Source organism: Aphelocoma coerulescens, chromosome 4, assembly GCF_041296385.1.
Source record: "Aphelocoma coerulescens isolate FSJ_1873_10779 chromosome 4, UR_Acoe_1.0, whole genome shotgun sequence".
Taxonomy (NCBI): domain Eukaryota; kingdom Metazoa; phylum Chordata; class Aves; order Passeriformes; family Corvidae; genus Aphelocoma; species Aphelocoma coerulescens.
The window spans coordinates 78,770,776-78,788,514 of NC_091017.1; the positions used below are offsets into that span (position 1 = coordinate 78,770,776).

Genomic DNA, 17,739 nt, shown 5'->3' on the forward strand with positions numbered 1-17,739 from the left:
CGGCTGCCCCCTCCTGTCAGGGACTTGTGCAGAGCCACAAGGTCCCCCCTGAGCCTCCTTTGCTCCAGCCTGAGCCCCTTTCCAGCTCCCTCAGGAATTCTCCAGCATCTTCCCAACTTCCTCAGCCACTCCTCACCAGACTCGCTCCAACTCCCTCGGTTAACGTGAAGTTCACCAACTCTTCCCATCGCTTCCCTAACACGGTGTCACTTCGGATGTGACAGCAGGCAGGAAATCTGTCCTCCAACAGTGTCACGGCAGGGATCTGTAGAAGCTCTCCGAGGACCAAGAACTGAAGAGACGCATCAGCAGCGGGAGGAAAGGGGATGAAAATGGCAGGGTGGATGGATCCTGATCTGGGGCTGGATCGGGAGCTGTTCCCAGCACTGCAGAGCCTCCACCAGCTCCTCTGGAGACGCCGGGCATCCCTGGGGAAGGAAGGCTGGAGCTTCCAGCGATCCCTCCCGGCAGCACAGGGACAATCCCTCCAGGAATTCGCCCTGCGAGGAGCAGCCCAGCGGTAACTGAACCGCGCTGGAGCTCAGCCCGCTGCCGGGAGCTGCCTGCGGCCATGGAAATGCATCCCGGGCTGTCCGTGCGGGACACACCCGGCGCCGCGGTGACATCTGGGGGTGCCACTGCTGCCAGCAGATAAGAGGATTATTGTTGTCATTGAAATTAGCGGGGTTTGTGCTGTTGGGAATGAGCCAATATTCCTGCAGGCAGCGGTTCTTCCTGGGATTTAAACGCGTTTGAACAGCAGGGCCAGGAGGGAGCGGCTGGTAACGATCCCTGGTGGGTTTAATGACAGGGTGTGACTGGCACCAGGGCCAGGGACAGTTCTGAGGGCTGGCTCGGTGCTGTCACAAATGAGGATCTCAAGAACTGGATCTGCTGTGAGGAGGCTGCTCAGCCCAGGGGATTGTGGTACAAGGGATTGTGAGCACAGAGTGGGAATTTAAAATCCCAGAGATGGGAATTCAAAATCCCAGAGACAGGAATTTAAAGTCACAGAATGGGTTGGGTTGGGAGGGACCTCAAAGCCCCTCCAGTGCCAGCCCTGCCATGGGCAGGGACAGCTCCCACTGTCCCAGGCTGCTCCAAGCCCCAGTGTCCAGCCTGGCCTTGGGCACTGCCAGGGATCCAGGGGCAGCCACAGCTGATCTGGGAACCTGTGCCAGGGCCTGCCCACCCTCCCAGCCAGGAATTCCTTCCCAATATCCCATCTAAATCTCTCCTCTTCTGGTTTAAAACCATTTCCCTTGTCCTATGACCATCCGCTCATACAATAAGTCACTCTCCCTCTTTCTTACAACCCCTTTAAGCACTGGAAGCTGCAATATGGTTTTCCCGGATCCTTCTCCTCTCCAGGATGAACATCCCCAGCTCTCCCAGCCTGTGTCTGTATCAGAGGTGCTCGAACCCTCAAAGCATCTCTGGGTTCCTCCTCCCGCCTGCTTTCCGCAGCTCCACGTCCTCCCCAGGGCTGGGGCAGCTCTGCAGGTGGGGTCTCACCTGGGCGGGGCAGAGGGGCAAAATCCCCTCCCTCAACCTCCGGTGCTGCTGAGGATGAGCCCAGGGTGGGGTTAGCAAGGAACAGAAATCAAATGGCCCCCAAAACCAAACCACCAAGGGAACACCATCCATCTGCTCCTCCCCAGCGCTGTGTGGCCACAGGGTCACCCCGAGCCTCAGGTCCAGCTGATTCCCCCCCAGCGCCCTCAGCTCTGCTCAGGTCAGGGATGAAACGTTCCATCCCATAAGAAAAGCCCCACTCTTTGTCCCCAAACGCGTGGCACTTGGTCACCTTCACACGAATATTCGCTGCTGGCGTCTGCCCGGGATTTGTCCTTGTTATTTGCTGCCACACAAACTTTGCCCCATTTGAGAGCCTGTCCACAAGAAGTTCCTTGATTTATTGATTTATTTATTCCCCCAGTCCCTGTTGTAAACATGCTGAATGGGTATTGTTGGGATTTATTCATCAACTCATCGGGTGAGGCCGACACAAATGCAGCAAAGATGGCTCTGCCCAGCTCACAGTCCTTGAAAAATGAGACTGGCTTTGCCTGACAGATTCTGTTTGCCTTGAACCCATCTGGCTGCCATTAACCCTTTTATGTTCCCTTAATTTCCTCCTAATGAAGCTCCATGTAATTGGGTTTTATGGAGCTGACAACAGCCTGATAACGCTTTAAAACCTCTCCCTTTTCATTGCTGACCTTGCAGCGTTTTCCAGGCCTCCACAACTTCCCTAGTGGACCAAAACTTCCTAAAAAAATCAATGGGGTGGGTCAGGGAGCTGGAGGAGCCTCGTGTGCAAGTTCCCTGCTGGTTCAACAATCTGCCTCTGTCCATGACTTCCCAAACCCGGGAGCAGCTGTCCCGAATCCCTGGAGCAATACCCTTATCAGAATTTATCTCCTTTAAATTTAACTTCACAACCTCAAGCTTCTCGTGTTTATTTTGGGGGTTTCATTTTGTGCGGTTGCTTTGCTGAACTCCTGCAACATCTCCTGGCTTCTCTCCTTCCTTTTCCACTTCCCCCTCTCCCTGCTGGATCTTCCAGGTGGCTCCATGCTCTCCTCCCCTCCATCCAGCAGTGACAGGAGGGCACGATGCCAAGCCAAGCTTAAATCTGGTCTCTCCAGAGCCATTCAGGAAAACATTTCCCAGTGGAATGACGGGTTTAGCCACAAACCCGGGAATTAAAAGTGGAAAGAGAGGATCAAACGAGGCCAGATGCTGTTCACCTGGAAAACCCCTCCTGCAGACACGCTCCGGGAACCTCAAACAACTTCTCTGGGCAGGTGCCTCCTTTTGGGATGAGGACTGGAGTCCTGGAGCTGCTTCCACGCTCCTCTCCTCCACCCCCACCCTCTCCTCCTGCTCTCCCTCCTGCCCTCACCAAACCTCCAGCTCTCAGCAGGCTGGGCACCCTCGGGCTTTGCTTCCCCTCCCCGGACAAGGAAAACCCCGGGATTCCCGGCGCAGTGACAACGCCCGGTGCTGACTCAGCCCCGAAGGCATCGCTCCTGTTTGCTCTGGGGGTGCGGCAGCCCGGGTTCCCTCTCCAGGGCTGTCCTTTAGCACCCTGCGCGCCGATCCCAGGGAATAAACACATCTCTGCTCCCGGGTTCCCTCTCCAGGGCTGCCCTTTTGCGCGCCGATCCCAGGGAATAAACACATCCCTGCTCCCGGATTCCCTCTCCAGGGCTGCCCTTTAGCACCCTGCGCGCCGATCCCAGGGAATAAACACATCCCTGCTCCTGGAGTTCCCTCTCCAGGGCTGCCCTTTAGCACCCTGCGCGCCGATCCCAGGGAATAAACACATCCCTGCTCCCGCAGAGCCGCCTGCCTCTCATTTACTCCCTCCCTCAGCCGCATTCCACATCTTTCCAAGCGGTGCCAGCTGCAAGCACCCCCTGTGCCCATGCAATGCGATCCTGCCCTGTCCAGCGGGATGCTCGTGGCTCGGCTTCCCTTTCCTGGGAGAAGGGAAAGGGCTGGGCTGGAGAGGAGCCACAGGGACAGGGCTGCTCCTGCTGCCGGGCACAGCTCCCTCCGCGCCGCCCGCCACCATCCCGCACACTCGGATGCCACCGCAGCAGCCAGCCCGGAATGCCAGGGGCTCCGCAGGGTGATTCACAGGGATTGCACCCCGGGCAGGTGCCCTCGCCTGGCCCTGGCTCCCTGGCGTTGGTTGCCCCCACGTGGATCCGTCCACATCGCCGCAAAATATTCCAGTCTTCCGCCAGGTATTCCTGCAGGATAAATCCACATTTTCCAGCCACAGCGCTCGGTGCTTGAAGTCCTGCTCTGTGTTACATTTAAGGACTGAAATCGAGTTTTAAGCCTAATACTATTGTGTGTTCCCCAAATCCCTGTTTGGGACACACCTGGATGCTCCTAAACACAACTTTTGTTTTCTCATGTGTTTTATTCCGCCTTTTCATCTGAATACTGGAAAATACCTCAGACAGACTGAAGATGGATTTCAGCCGTGGAGTTCTGGCTTCAGCCTTTGAGGAGGATTTTTCAAATCTGAGTTTCTGCTTTAATTAAATACAGCTCAGGGATCTCTGGTGGCAATTTTGGGGTGAAGATCTTTTGGCAAGCTGTGTGTTTCTAAAGTGCTCCCAAATCCCACATGGAATGGCTTAGCTTCACTGAGGCAGGATTTGAAGACCAAAGAGGTGAATCCCCACCCCAGGGCTGCTCCAAATGGGAATTCTGTGCTTGGGGCTGCAGGATGGCAAAGGAGGGGCCACAATTTATGAGCAGGAGGGAGATCCCACCTCTCATCCCAAAATGAGGGGAGATTTCCTCCCTGCACACTCCACTTCTCATCACAGACAGCTGCAGGAGCGAGGATCCTGCTGTGCCACTCAGCCCATCCCATTATCCTTCCTGCCGTAAATCCAGCTGGATACAGCCGGAGCCAGGATCACCCGAGCCACGGTGTCCCTGGGAGGTGACACAACGAGCTGTCAACACGATGGGGTCCCACAGCTGGGGTGGCCTTCGGGCCACTCAACCAACAGCAGAGCTCAGGAGTGAGGCCACACCCGCCCTGCCCGCAGCCCCCGGGAGCCACGGTGACAACAGCCAGGGTGGCAAGTGCCAGCCCTGCCCTGCTGCGGAGCCACGGTGACAACAGCCAGGGTGGCAAGTGCCAGCCCTGCCCTGCTGCCACGGGACAGAGATCCCCAGGGCTCCTCCTGAAAGCTGTTGGTGCCAGTCCTGTGCCCAAGGAGTTCAGAGCTTCCTCCCCGAGGAGCCCTGGCAGTGTCCCAGCAGGGCATTCCCAGCTCCACGGCATTCCCACTGCCCTGGGATGGGCTTTCCCCTCTGGAAACCCTCCTGGCTTTCCCTGGAAGGGGCTGCCCACAGATCCCTCTGGATTTCTGATGTCACTGACACAGGGCAGGGGTGGAGTCCCCATGCCTGGAGGGGTTTAAAGCCCTGCGGATGTGGCACTGGGGACACGGGGCAGTGCTGGCCTGGGCAGTGCTGGGGATGGTTGGACTCCCAGAGTGCTTTTCCAAGGCTGAGCAGTCTGTGATTCCCTGACACCAATTGCTGCTTCTCCCAACTACAGCCCGAGCCTGACCACTGATGGGAGAGTTTTGTGGATTTCCTGCTATTCCCTGTTCCGGATCCAGCTCCATCTGCCCCCGGTTCCATGAAGGACGAGAGTGGCCTGCCCTGTGTTGTCCCAGCACTAGAGAATTCCATGGGATCCGTCCACATCACCACTGGGGTTTGGAGTGCACTGAGTCCCCCCTGTGCCAGGGTGGGAGGGATGTGGAGCAACTTCTGGAGTTTTAGAGATTGACCTTCCCTGTGAGGGTGGGGAGGGGCTGGGCTGGAATTGCCAGAGCAGCTGGGGCTGCCCCTGGATCCCTGGCAGTGCCCAAGGCCAGGCTGGACAGGGTTTGGATCCATCTGGGATAGTGGAAGGTGTCCCTGCCCATGGCAGGAGGTGAAACGGGATGGGATTTCAGACCCCTTCCCACCCAAACCATTCTGGAATTCCATAACTTCCCTGCAGTTCTGCCCTTCAGTTCCACCTCTGGGCTCGTTTTGTCACCAGTTCCTTCCCCCTGATATTTTATGGGATTTTTACCCGACTTTAGCACAAGCAACTTTTATCAGCTAAAAATGAAATCCTTCCTGAGCCCTCACTCCTGCTTAGAACCACAGAATGGTTTGGGCTGGAAAGGACCTTAAAGCCCATCCCATTCCAAACCCCCGCCATGGGCAGGGACACCTTCCACCAGTTGTTCCAAGTCCCCTTGAGTGCTTCCAGGGATCAGGAATCTCCTGATGGAAGAACTGGGCTGCTGGAAGGAAAGCCCAGCAAACGCTGCCCATTCCCAGTTGGCCCAGCTCCGTGTGGGGTGCCAGGCTGGGAAGCAGGGCAGGAATCGTGATGGATGCAGGAGACTGGAGCTGCCAAAGTGGGAAGGGGGGAACTGGCAGTGACTGAAGCAAGTTCTGCCATCAAGAAGCTACTTGTGAAAAAAATACACATTTGCTGTCTTATTTTTTTGCTGATGATCTTAATTTCGCCGAATGTGTAAGATTTGCTTTAGCAAAACAAATACCACTCTTGGGTTTTTGCCACGCCATGAATTTTTAATGCTTTATTAGAGCGCTGGAGGGTTCCAGCCCAGTCTGTGGCTGCTTAATTGAGTGAAATCCCACTCCATTACCTGCCTGGAACCATCTGGCCTCGGGACTGAACAGCTGGGAATGCAAGCCCTGCTGCCAGCTCATTCCGTACAAACCAGGTGTTCTTTGGAAAAACCCTCCCTGAAAGTTGTCTGCACCTTCATGCACAGAGATATTTATTTTTGAAAAGGATTTTAGGGCTTTTTGTGATATGACAGGGCGTTCACTTCCCAGTAAAGTAGCAGTGCTGGGTGCCAAAAACTGGGATTGCAGAGGGAAAAGGAGAGGGAAGGCTTTGTTGGAGCGTGGTCCTGCAGGAGTGGCAAGGGACAAGGGGACAAGGCTGAGCAGGTACAATAAAAGGGAATTTACATCCACGCGGGGGGAAAAAAAAAAAATATATATATATAAAAGGATTAAAAATTGATTTAAAAGTATTTGTAAAATATATTGAAAAGTGCATTGAAAAGGGGGAAAGGCCAAGGACGGCCACGCTGTGGGCAGGCGGGGCCCGGCGCTCCAGGGACGCAGCCACATTACCAGACTGTTCCCGTTCCTGTTCCTGTTGCTGGTTCCGATCCCGATCCCGTTGCTGTTCCTGCTCCCGGGCCCGTTCCCGGTCCCATTGCCGGGCCCGTTCCCGTTCCCGCTCCGCCGCTCCCTCACGGAAGCCGCACCCCCTCACAGCGGCCGCAAGGGGGCGTACCGCTCTGGCCGCGCCCCACAGCGCGCGCAGAGGGCCGAGCCGGCGGCGACCAATCAGAGCCGGCGGAGCTGCCCGCGCGCTCGGAGCGGCCATTCACGGAGCGGCGGGGGCATGAATGGGGCGGGTCACGTGGGCAGGCGCTTTCCCACGCCCCCTCCGCCGGGTACCGGGATGGAGCCGGGATCGGGAGCGGGACCGGGATCGGGGCCCTGGGCCGCCACCGCCTGCGTGGTGACCGGCGCTTCCCGCGGCTTCGGCCGCAGCCTGGCGCGGCTCCTGGCGCCGCAGCTCGGGCCCGGCTCGGTGCTGCTGCTGCTGGCGCGGTCCGCGGAGGCGCTGGCCGAGCTGGCGGCCGAGCTGCGCGCCGGGAGCGCCACCGGGAGCGCCAGCGGGAGCGCCACCGGGAGCGCCACCGGGAGCGCCACCGGGAGCGCCAGCGGGAGCGCCACCGGGAGCGCCACCGGGAGCGCCAGCGGGAGCGCCGGGCTGCGGGTGCAGTGCGTGGCCGCCGACCTGGGCTGCGAGGAGGGGCTGCGGACGGCGGGCGCTGCCCTGCGGGAGCTGCTGCAGGACGCGTCCTTCGGCCGCCTGCTCCTCGTCAACAACGCCGGTAACGACACGGCTGTCCCCGGCTGTCCCCGGCTGTCCCCGGCTGTCCCCCCGCCTCCCCGAGCCGCTGCCCTCCGCCCCCGGGGGCAGCGGGGCCAGCCCAGCCCTGTTCCGGCTGAGCCGGGGCTTGCTCCTTGTTTGGGGTGCCGGCAGAAAACCCAAAAGAATAAAGGAGCTGCGGGGACTTGGCCCTGTGCGGGTGTTGGCTCATTAAAGGAGTTAATTGGGGGGGCGGGTCTCTGGCTGGGCTTTGCTGCTCTCAGTTTTACTGTGCCATAGGAACAGTTGGTTCCCGTCCTGCACCTCCTTGTCCCTCTACTCCCCAAATCCGAACCTGGGACAAACTTCCAGCCCCACCTTGTGGGTGCTTCCTTGCGCCTTTAATGCCTTCGGTGTCCTTTTTACCCGTTGTCGCTATAAATCCCCCGTGGGTTCCCGTAGGAAATGGGTGCTCCGGGATTTGGGCCTTTGACTGGCCCAGGGCCCGCGGGAGGGCCCGTGGTGGCCCTTGGGCACGCTGTACTCCAGGGTGGGAGCTGTTTGTGTTGGCAGAGGGGTGGCAGGGCAGGTCCCTGTCCCCTGTCACTGCTGGGTCAGTGTGACCCAGAATGGGCTGGGCTGGGCTGCTGTGGGACCCTGGCAGGGGCTGGGCCACCAAAGCTCTGGAAGTGTTGGATGTGGAATGTGGGAGCAAAGGGATCTGTTGTGTGGTCGATCCCATCTGTAGCAACTCATTTTTCCATCTTTCTGGAAATATCCCAGGCTAGGCTGGACAGGCCATGGAGCACCCTGGGACAGTGGAAGGTGTCCCTGCCATGCCAGGGTGGGGACTGGATGTTCCTTAAGATCCCTTCCAACCCAAAGCATTCCATGTTTGTGCTTCCCAGGCTCCCTGGGAGACGTCTCCAAATCCTTCCTGGACCTCACTGACCTGGAGGAGATCAACACCTACTTCTCCTTCAACATCAGCTCGGCGCTGTGCCTGACCTCCACAGCCCTGAGGGCCTTTGGGGCGCGGCCTGGCTGCAGCAGGACCGTGGTGAACATCTCGTCGCTGTGTGCCCGGGAGCCGTTCCGGAGCTGGGCTCTGTACTGCGCCGGGAAGGCTGCCCGGGATATGCTGTTCCAGGTGCTGGCGCTGGAGGAGCCCGGGCTCCGTGTGCTCAACTACGCCCCGGGTGAGGAGAGCAGCTCACGGATGGTTATCCACCTCATCCTGCCTCTGGGAGTGAAGATTCCTGCGGGCCAGCCCTGCTCCTGTCCCTCCAGCCCTGAGCAGCACAAGTGGGACCACAGTTCCCTGTGCTGGACTCAAACACCATCTCTCATCCAGCTTTTCCATCAGGATCACAGAATTCCAGACACCTCCCACTGTCCCAGCTGGATCCAAGCCCCAGTGTCCAGCCTGGCCTTGGGCACTGCCAGGGATCCAGGGGCAGCCCCAGCTGCTCTGGCAATTCCAGCCCAGCCCCTCCCCACCCTCCCAGCCAGCAATTCCTTCCCAACATCCCAGCCCAAGCTCCCCTTTCCCACTGGGAAGCCATTCCCTGCCTCCTGGCCCTCCAGCCCTTGGCCCCAGTCCCTCTGCAGCTCTCCTGGAGCCCCTTTAGGCCCTGCAAGGGGCTCCCAGCTCTCCCTGGCTCCTTCCCTTCTCCAGGGGAACATTCCCAGCTCTCCCAGCCTGATCCAGAGGGAAAATGAACTCTGGATTTTCCTTTCTCCTTAAGTGATTTTTTTTTTGGTGATTTTTTTGAGGTGATTTTTTTCTTTTCTCCAGGGCCTCTGGACACAGACATGCAGCTCCTGGCCCGGACCAAGACTGGAGACCCCGGGATGCGCCAGCACTTCCAGAGGCTGCAGGAGAATGGGCAGCTCATCGAGAGCTCCGTGTCGGCCCAGAAGCTGCTCCAGCTCCTGCAGGAGGACTCCTTTCCCTCCGGGGCACACGTGGATTTCTACGACATCTGAGCTCCTGCCAGCTTCACCTTTGCCTTCCTGCTTTGCTTCCTGCTGAGCCTTTTCCCGGTGCCCCCAGCAGGCCCTTGTGCAAATCCTGGGGTCTGGGAAGCTTTTAAGAGACCCCAGTGTGCCTTATGAACACCCCTGGTGCCCTGAGGGGGTTGGGGAGCAGCTCCTGCTGCTGAGCCCTGGCTGGCAGGAGCAGGAATTCCTCAGCTCCCGGGGATGGGGGAGCAGAGGTGGCTTTCCCAAGGGAATAGCCCTGGAAGGTTAAAACGCTCCTGCACAGGAGTTTGTGGGAGCCAAGGGGTGCCCAGGCACATGAGGCCAGGGCAGAGAGGTCCCTGCCAGCCCCAGGAGGTCCCAGAGAAGCCAACAGCAGGATGGGAGCTGAGTGTCCCCATGTCTGTCCCCTTTGCTCTGCAGGAAAAAGTCCCCAAGGAGCCATTCCTGGGGCTGGGGATGGTGATGTCCCCCCCGAGCCCCAGCCCTGTCCCCTGCTGACCAGGGCCCCCAAATCCCCCTGCGGTGCTGGGGCTGTCTCTGGAGATCTGGGGGTTAGGATGCAGCAAAGCCTGTCCCAGTGGTTTTTCCAAGAAGGCCGGTATCACCAGGAGAGGGAGCTGGCCTGGGAGGAATTGGGAGTTTTGGGAGCCTGGCTGAGGTCACGAGCTCACAGAAACCTGGTCAGAGCAGGGAGACACAGCCCTGAGTTCCTGCCGTGCTCCTGTTGCGGGTTTTGGGTCCAAGCCTTGCTCTGGGGTTTCATCCCCTTCCTTTTAATTATTTGTGGGGTTTTTTTGTCATTTTCCCATCAGATTCCAGCAGCCACAGACACACAGAGAGTTCCCTTCTGGAAAGCTGATGCAGGACAGTTGGTTTGGAGCCCAGTGGCACCCCCCATGTGCCCTGGAAATGGCCAGTGCCCCTCTGTGCCCCCTCCCTGCAGCCTCCACCCCAACCCTGCAGCTCAGATTTTTGTCCCCCTGGCTCTCCAGTCATTAAAAGTTTCAAAATCATTAAAATCGTTAGGAATGTCTGCTCTGGGGTTTCTGCTGTGTCTTTAAGGGTGGGTAAATCCTTGGCAGAGTGGGAGGAGGATCTGGGGTTGAGCACTGGCTTCACCCAGCACGGCACCACCATTCCCCCCTGGAGTCCTGTGCTGCCCTGTCTGAGCCCTTTCATTAATTCTGGGTTCATTTAATCCTGTCCAGCTCATAAATCCCTCCTCCCCAGCCAGTCCTGGGCCTGGTTTCAGCTTTCCTCCCTGCCTGGGGAACTTTTATTAGCTAAAAGTGCCTCTGCTGCTCCCAGCCCCGGCAATGGGAATGTTGTTCTGGGATTTGATTCCTGCTGGGGTTTCTGTGGTTTGGGAACCCTCCCTGGAATCTCTGCTGCTAAAAAATCCCCCCTCTCCTCACCTGCAGCTGTGTGGGTTTGTCCCAACCCCTCCTGGGCAGGAATATTCTTTTGAGATCTGCTCTCTGCAAAAAATAACCCCAGAGCTTCCCAAGCTCACTCCAGCAGCCTCGGGAATGGCCTCATTCCCTGGATTCCCGGAGCAGGACCTGGGGGCTCCAGCATGGAGCTGGCTCTGAACGTGGGATGGCTGGAGTGGCATGGAATGGGAGAGCATTCCAGGGAATCGCACCCAGGGAGCGCCAGGGGATGCTGGAGAAACCCCCCCAGAGAGAGGCGGAGAGGCTGTGGGAGAGAAGGGGAATCCTGGAATGGTTTGGGTGGGGAGGGACCTTAAATCCCATCCAGTTCCAGGGACACCTCCCACCATCCCAGGTGGATCCAAGCCCCAGTGTCCAGCCTGGCCTTGGGCACTTCCAGGGATCCAGGGGCAGCCCCAGCTGCTCTGGCAATTCCAGCCCAGCCCCTCCCCACCCTCCCAGCCAGCAATTCCTTCCCAACATCCCACCCCAAGCTCCCCTTTCCCACTGGGAAGCCATTCCCTGCCTCCTGGCCCTCCATGCCTTGGCCCCAGTCCCTCTGCAGCTCTCCTGGAGCCCCTTTAGGCCCTGCAAGGGGCTCCCAGCTCTCCCTGGCTCCTTCCCTTCTCCAGGGGAACATTCCCACCTCTCCCAGGCTGCCTCCAGAGCAGAGGGGCTCCAGCCCTGCAGCAGCTCCGGGGCCTCCTCTCACCTTGCTCTGACAGGACCCTGTCCCTTGTGCTGACCCTGGATCATTTTTCAGCCCCTTTTCTCTCTCCCCACAAACAGCAGGAGCAAAAATCCATCTTGGAGCTCCAAGCTCTTAAAACTCCACATCTGCTCCAAGGGGAACCTGCACGCACAGGCACATCCCAAGTGCAAATGCCATGGATGTGAGGATGGGCTGGGGCTCCCACTCCTGCATTTCCCTGTGAGAGCCGCCTCGTGCTCACAGTTCCATGGAGGGGGTTGTTCTCCACCGTGGTCATCCCACACTTTGTGCTCCCAGCTCTCCTGGATGGTTCATTTTTAGGGGTTTCATCCCCAAAGTGTGCCCATTTCCCTGTGCAGCTCTTTGGTGTTGAGATCGCTCTGCGATCCCCAGGGATGGGCTGGGTTTGGGATTCCCACTGCTGGAGCAGAGCTCTGCCCAGGGAGAGCTGACAGTGATGCTTTGGGGACGTTGCCCTGGGTGTCCCCATGCACCAGGTACCAACATCCACCAGGTACCAACATCCACCAGGTACCAGCATCCCCTGGGTGCCAGCATCCTCCAGGTGCCAGCATCCCCTGGGTACCAGCATCCTCCAGGTGCCAGCATCCCCTGGATATCACCATCCCCAGGATATCACCATCCCCAGGGTACTGACAGCCACCAGGTACCAGCATCCCCTGGGTGCCAGCATCCTCCAGGTGCCAGCATCCGCTGGGTACCAGCATCCCCTGGATATCACCATCCCCAGGGTACTGACAGCCACCAGGTACCAGCATCCCTGGGTACCAACATTCCCAGCTGCCAGCATCCCCCGGATATCTCCCTCCCCTGGGTACCAGCATCAGTCTGGGCACCATCATCACTCCAGATGCCATCACCCTCTGGGTACCAACATGCACCAGGTGCCAGCATCCTCTGGATATCACCAACCCCTGGATACCATCATCCCCTGGGTACCAGCATCCCCCGGGTACCAGCATCCCCTGGATGCCATCATCACTTCAGGTACCAGCATCCCCCAGGTACCAACGTCCCCCGGATATCAACATCCACTGGGTACCAGCATCCTCTGGGTACCAACATGCACCAGGTGCCAGCATCCTCTGGATATCAGCATCCCCATGGTACCAGCATCCCCCAGGTACCCACATCTCCATGGGTACCAACATCCCCCAGGCAGCAGCATCTCTGGGTACCACCATCCCCCAGGTGCCAGCACACATGGATGTGGCCATGCCCTGGGCACCACCATTCCCTGCGCTCCAGGGAACAACCCGTGCCTCCGGGGGTGCTGCGCGGTGCGAAGGCAAAATGCCATGAAAGCTTTTGTTCCCCTTTCCCGGCATTTGGTGTCACCAGCTGAGGGCGTTCCGAGACCGGGTAACAGAGCCCGGCTGGCGCGGGGAGCCCGGGAATGCCCCTGGAAAAGCAGCGGGATGCTGGGAGCGGATGGAGCGGGATTCGAGCCTCTTCCTGCCTCTGCACCCATCCCTTGGCCACTCATTTCTTAACTGAGGCCCCGCGTCCCGGCGTCAAAAGGGTGTTAAAAAGAAAGGAGTTTGGAGCTCTCCTAATCCCAGAGGCAGGAGCTCACCGCTCACCTGGCCGGGGGTATCCAATGGATTCGTGTGTCCCCATGGGAGCCACGGGATCTGGGCAGCGCTGTCTCCTGGGCTGGGGGTGAACCCCGAAGGGAATCACCCCAAAATCAGCCACCCTCCCCTCTATCCCAGACAGAGCCAGGGATTCTGTTCTCCCTGTTGGGAATCAAGTGCAGCTTTCAAGGCCAAAAATCCTCCACCCATGGGGGGTCCCTCCAGGCAGGTCTGATTTCACCCCAAATTCCACAGCTTCCCACCCTGCCTCCCGCAGCAGAAACCCGGGTAGGGCATTTTATCCCTTTTCCCGCTTTTTTCCCCCTTTCCCTTCCCCCTAAAGAGGGAGATAAAGCTGGAGCAGGAGCTGTGCAGGTGCCTCCCCGTGTGAAATCTCAAAAAAAAAAGCTACAAAAAGCCCCATGCCGGCCTCATGAGCGGTTTGGGGCAGGAGGGGAGGGGTCTGTGCGATGCTTTGAGGTGACACCGCCTGCGTGAGCGGCCCTGGGGACCCTCCCCAGCCCCCTCCCCGTGCTGGGCACACACTGTGCCCTTTGTGCCCGAGGTGGGATGGGCTGAGCTGGGTCATGCAGGAGCCAAAGCCACTGCTGGGTTTTGTTTCCCTGGGTGTGAGCAGGGCCCGGGGCCAGCAGCGGGGCTGAGCCCCTAAATCCCCCCCAAAGCCGCCCAAATGAAACCCAGCTCACCCCCTGACCTCCCAAATCTGGGCCGCTGCCCCGGGCTGGCCCTGGCCCAGCAGGGAGCTCCTCTGCCCCTCCTGAAAGGTTTCCCAGCACGGGGAGAACGCGACCTTTATTGTCCCGGTGCCCAGAAGTGCTGAGCTCGGCTGTTCCGGCCGGGACACCGAGTGCCCGAGCTCCGGGCTGGCAAACAGGAGCTGCCTTTGCCCAGGGCCAAAGGTAACGGAGCTGCTCCCCCTCAAAGTGCTCCCAGCGAGGGGGGAAAGAGCTGCGGGTGCCCAGGCTGCCCTCACAGGGACCCCCACCCTGCGCAGCCCCGGAGACGCCCACGGAGACACATCCACCATCCCAAAAGCTCCCACTGTGACACGGCAGGAGTTTTGTGGGATATCCTGGAGCTGTGCTGGGGTGTGCCGGGAGTTCAGCGAGCCCGAGAGGGCTGGGACAACAAAGTCCTTTCTGCTGAGCTGGCAGGGTCCTCACAGAGTCTCCTCCTGCGGACTGAGCTCTCTGCACATCCTCCTCCTGCCCCTCTGGCCGTCCTTGCTCCCAGCCCAGCGACCCATTTTTAGCTGTGTCCCCTCCTCGCTGTCCCCTGGCTTTGGTGGCCTGAGGAGCAGCTCCACCACAGGGAATTCTGTCCCTGAGCCGCCTCAGGTGAGAGCCCACCTGCAGAGCTGCCCCAGCCCTGGGGCCAACAGCAGAAGGACGTGGAGCTGCTGGAGAGAGCCCAGAGGAGGCCCCGGAGCTGCTCCAGGGCTGGAGCCCCTCTGCTCTGGAGGCAGCCTGGGAGAGCTGGGAATGTTCCCCTGGAGAAGGGAAGGAGCCAGGGAGAGCTGGGAGCCCCTTGCAGGGCCTAAAGGGGCTCCAGGAGAGCTGCAGAGGGACTGGGGCCAAGGGCTGGAGGGCCAGGAGGCAGGGAATGGCTTCCCAGTGGGAAAGGGGAGCTTGGGCTGGGATGTTGGGAAGGAATTGCTGGCTGGGAGGGTGGGGAGGGGCTGGGCTGGAATTGCCAGAGCAGCTGGGGCTGCCCCTGGATCCCTGGCAGTGCCCAAGGCCAGGCTGGACACTGGGGCTTGGAGCAGCCTGGGATGGTGGGAGGTGTCCCTGCCCATGGAACAAGATGATCCGTGAGGTCCCTTCATCCCAAACCCTTTGGTGACCCAGGTCCCTGGAGCAGCCAGCAATGAGTAACGAGGGCCCTGGGCCAGTGAGGAGCTCACAGATTAACCCAGCCCAGAGCAGGGAGCAGAGGGGTTGTGGTGGAGTGTCCTGTCCCAGAGAGCTCCAAACCCTTAATGAGTAATTAGTTAATTTGCTGTGGAGGGTAATGGGGAGACACTGCAGAAATGATCTGTGATTAATTAAACCACCCTGGGCTGGTGCAGGCAGAGCGGCTGCACCGCTGGGCTGGGGCTGAGCTGGGCCTAGGGCTGGATCCAAGCTGGGCCTAGGGCTGGATCCAAGCTGAGACTAGGGCTGGATCCAAGCTGGGCCTAAGGCTGGATTCAAGCTGGGCCTAAGCCTGGATCCAGACTTGGACTAGGACCTGATCCTGACTTCAGCATCGCTCCTGGAGCTGGTCTTGACCAAAATCCACCAGGTTTGATCTGGACTCTGCAGACCAACAGCCGCCTCCACCCCAGTGGGAAAAACTGCCAGAAATGGGTTTTCCCTTGTTTTTTCTCTACACCACCCCAAATCCAGGCTCTGTCTCACTCAGCTGGGTGCCTTTCAAGTCTGCTTCCCTGAATCCTGGAATCCCAGACTGGTTTGGGTTGGAATGGACCTTAAAGCCCATCTAGTCCCAGGGCAGGGACACCTCCCACTATCCCAGGCTGCTCCAGGCCTTATCCAGCCTGGCCTTGGACACTGCCGGGGACGGGGAATCCAAAACCTCTGTGGGCAACCTGTGCCAGATGTCACCCCCTCACAGGAGGAATTTCTTCCTAAGACTGACCCAATTTTGCCCCATTTCAATTTGTTCCCATCACTCCTTGTCAGGGCAGTTCCCCATGAGCTCTCCTGTCAGGCTGAAGCCAGGCTGCAGCTGAGCTCCTCCCGTGCCTCCCCCGGGATTTGGGGACATTGTGTTGTCCTCCTCCCTGTCCCCTTCCTTCAGCAAAGCCATCGGTTCAGCCGGGCACATCCATCCTCCTCCTCTGCCCATCCTGTGCCACACCTGCACCCCCTCATCCTCCGCCTGCCCTCTCATCCCTCCTGTGCTGGCGGCTCAGGCAGTCCCGAGCACGGGGTAATCCCAGAGCATCGCTGTCCTTCCCGCCGGGAAAACAGAGGGCTCTGAAGGATCCTCAGCCCTGAGTTTGGACCAGAAAGGGCAACCAAGCTCCCACCCCTCTCATCCCTCCTGTGCTGATGGCTCAGCCCTTCCCGACCACGGGATAATGCCAGAGGATCCCTGTCCTTCCAGGGATTTTAGGGTTAGGATAACAACGAGCTCTGAAAAATCCTCAGCTCTGAGTTTGGATCAGAAAGGGCGACCAGGCTCCCACCCCTCTCATCCCTCCTGTGCTGGCTGCTCAGCCCTTTCCCAAGCACTGGATAATCCCAAAGAACCCCTGTCATTCCCATCCCGTTGGCATCCCGGCAGGCTCTGAAAGATCCTCAGCACCAAGTTCACACCAGCGAGGGCCACCAAGCCGTGCCCACCCCTCGCATCCCTCCTGTGCTGATGGCTCAGTCCTTGGCCAACCAGGGATAATCCCAGCAATTCCCCGTCCTTCCCGCTGGCATCCCGGCAGGCTCTGAAAGACCCTCGCACCGAGTTCACTCAGAAAGGCCGAGCAACCCGCGCTGCGCCCGCTCCGTGCGGGATCCCGCGGCAATCCCAGCCCGGCTCCTTGCTCGGGGACTCTCCCTCGCCCCACCGGCTCCTTGGCCAGGCCGTGGCCGCCGATTTTGCCGGAGCCGCGGGCGAGCGGCGCGGCGGGGCCGGGAGCCGCATTCACATTCCTGCCGCGAGCGCACTTGTCAGCCGAGCTGTCAGTGCCGCCGTAATGGGGCCACGGCGGTCACTCGTGTTGGGAGTAAACACAGCCGAATCTGAGAAAACAAGAGCAGAGCCCCGCGCTCCCGGCACGGCTGCAAAGCCCCGCCGCTCCCGGGGGAGGGGGTGTCCAGGCTCCCCCCGCCTCCCCAGCGCCCCCCTCTCCCACCCCGAAAACCCCCGGGAGGGATGCGGGCAGTGCCGGGGGTAGCCGGCACCCCGGGGGGACGGGGGGCGGCTGCTGGGGTGTGACTCCGGAGAGCTGGGATTAAAAAGGGCTTGTTCGGGACGCGTGGGGGGCGGGTGGGGACATCTCCGGCCTGGAGCCACTCGGGGACACGAGGCGGTGGAGCCGCAGGTCGGTGACTTGCAGCACAAACCCAGCCCCAGCTGTGGCTGGAGCGCTTGGTCCTGATTTTTTTTGACTTAAAAACCGGGATTTTGCACATCCCGGAGCTGCCCTGAGCCCGGGGGACCTGTTTGGAGTGAAGGTCCGGCCTCCTTGTCACCCTCCAGCATCCCCCAGGGTCCCCTCCAGCCCTGGGCTCCTCTTGCCACCTCCAGCGGTGTCACCAGCCGGAGGGGACACCCGGGCCGGGTGGGACGGACCCAGCTCGGCAGCAGCCCCGCTGCCCGGCACGGGGAGGGTGCGGGGGCTGCACAGGGACCGAGGGGTTCGTGGGGCCGCAGCCCCGAGGAGGAGGAGGAACAGCAGCCCTGGGAATCATCGGCGCCGCTCCTTCGTTTGGGAATATTCCCCCAACTTCCAACCCCTCCCAACAAAGGGGCCGCGCTGAAAAGCCGCGGGTTTGGGACAAAGGAGGGAACGGG

General features: G+C 59.8%; 1 protein-coding gene across 2 annotated transcripts; it reads left to right on the plus strand.

Moving 5' to 3' along the window:
- The first annotated feature begins 7,043 nt into the window (after positions 1 to 7,043).
- On the plus strand, positions 7,044 to 10,495 carry SPR (sepiapterin reductase). Of its 2 annotated transcripts, none has more exons than XM_069014846.1 (3): positions 7,044 to 7,493; positions 8,380 to 8,670; positions 9,270 to 10,495. In XM_069014846.1, the coding sequence occupies exons 1-3, from the start codon at positions 7,055 to 7,057 to the stop codon at positions 9,458 to 9,460; spliced, it is 921 nt and encodes a 306-aa protein (XP_068870947.1). In that variant the 5' UTR covers positions 7,044 to 7,054; the 3' UTR covers positions 9,461 to 10,495. The 2 variants fall into 2 exon arrangements, with proteins under 2 accessions (XP_068870947.1, XP_068870948.1); XM_069014847.1 differs by having other exon boundaries at positions 8,380 to 8,621.
- The last annotated feature ends 7,244 nt before the right edge of the window (positions 10,496 to 17,739 follow it).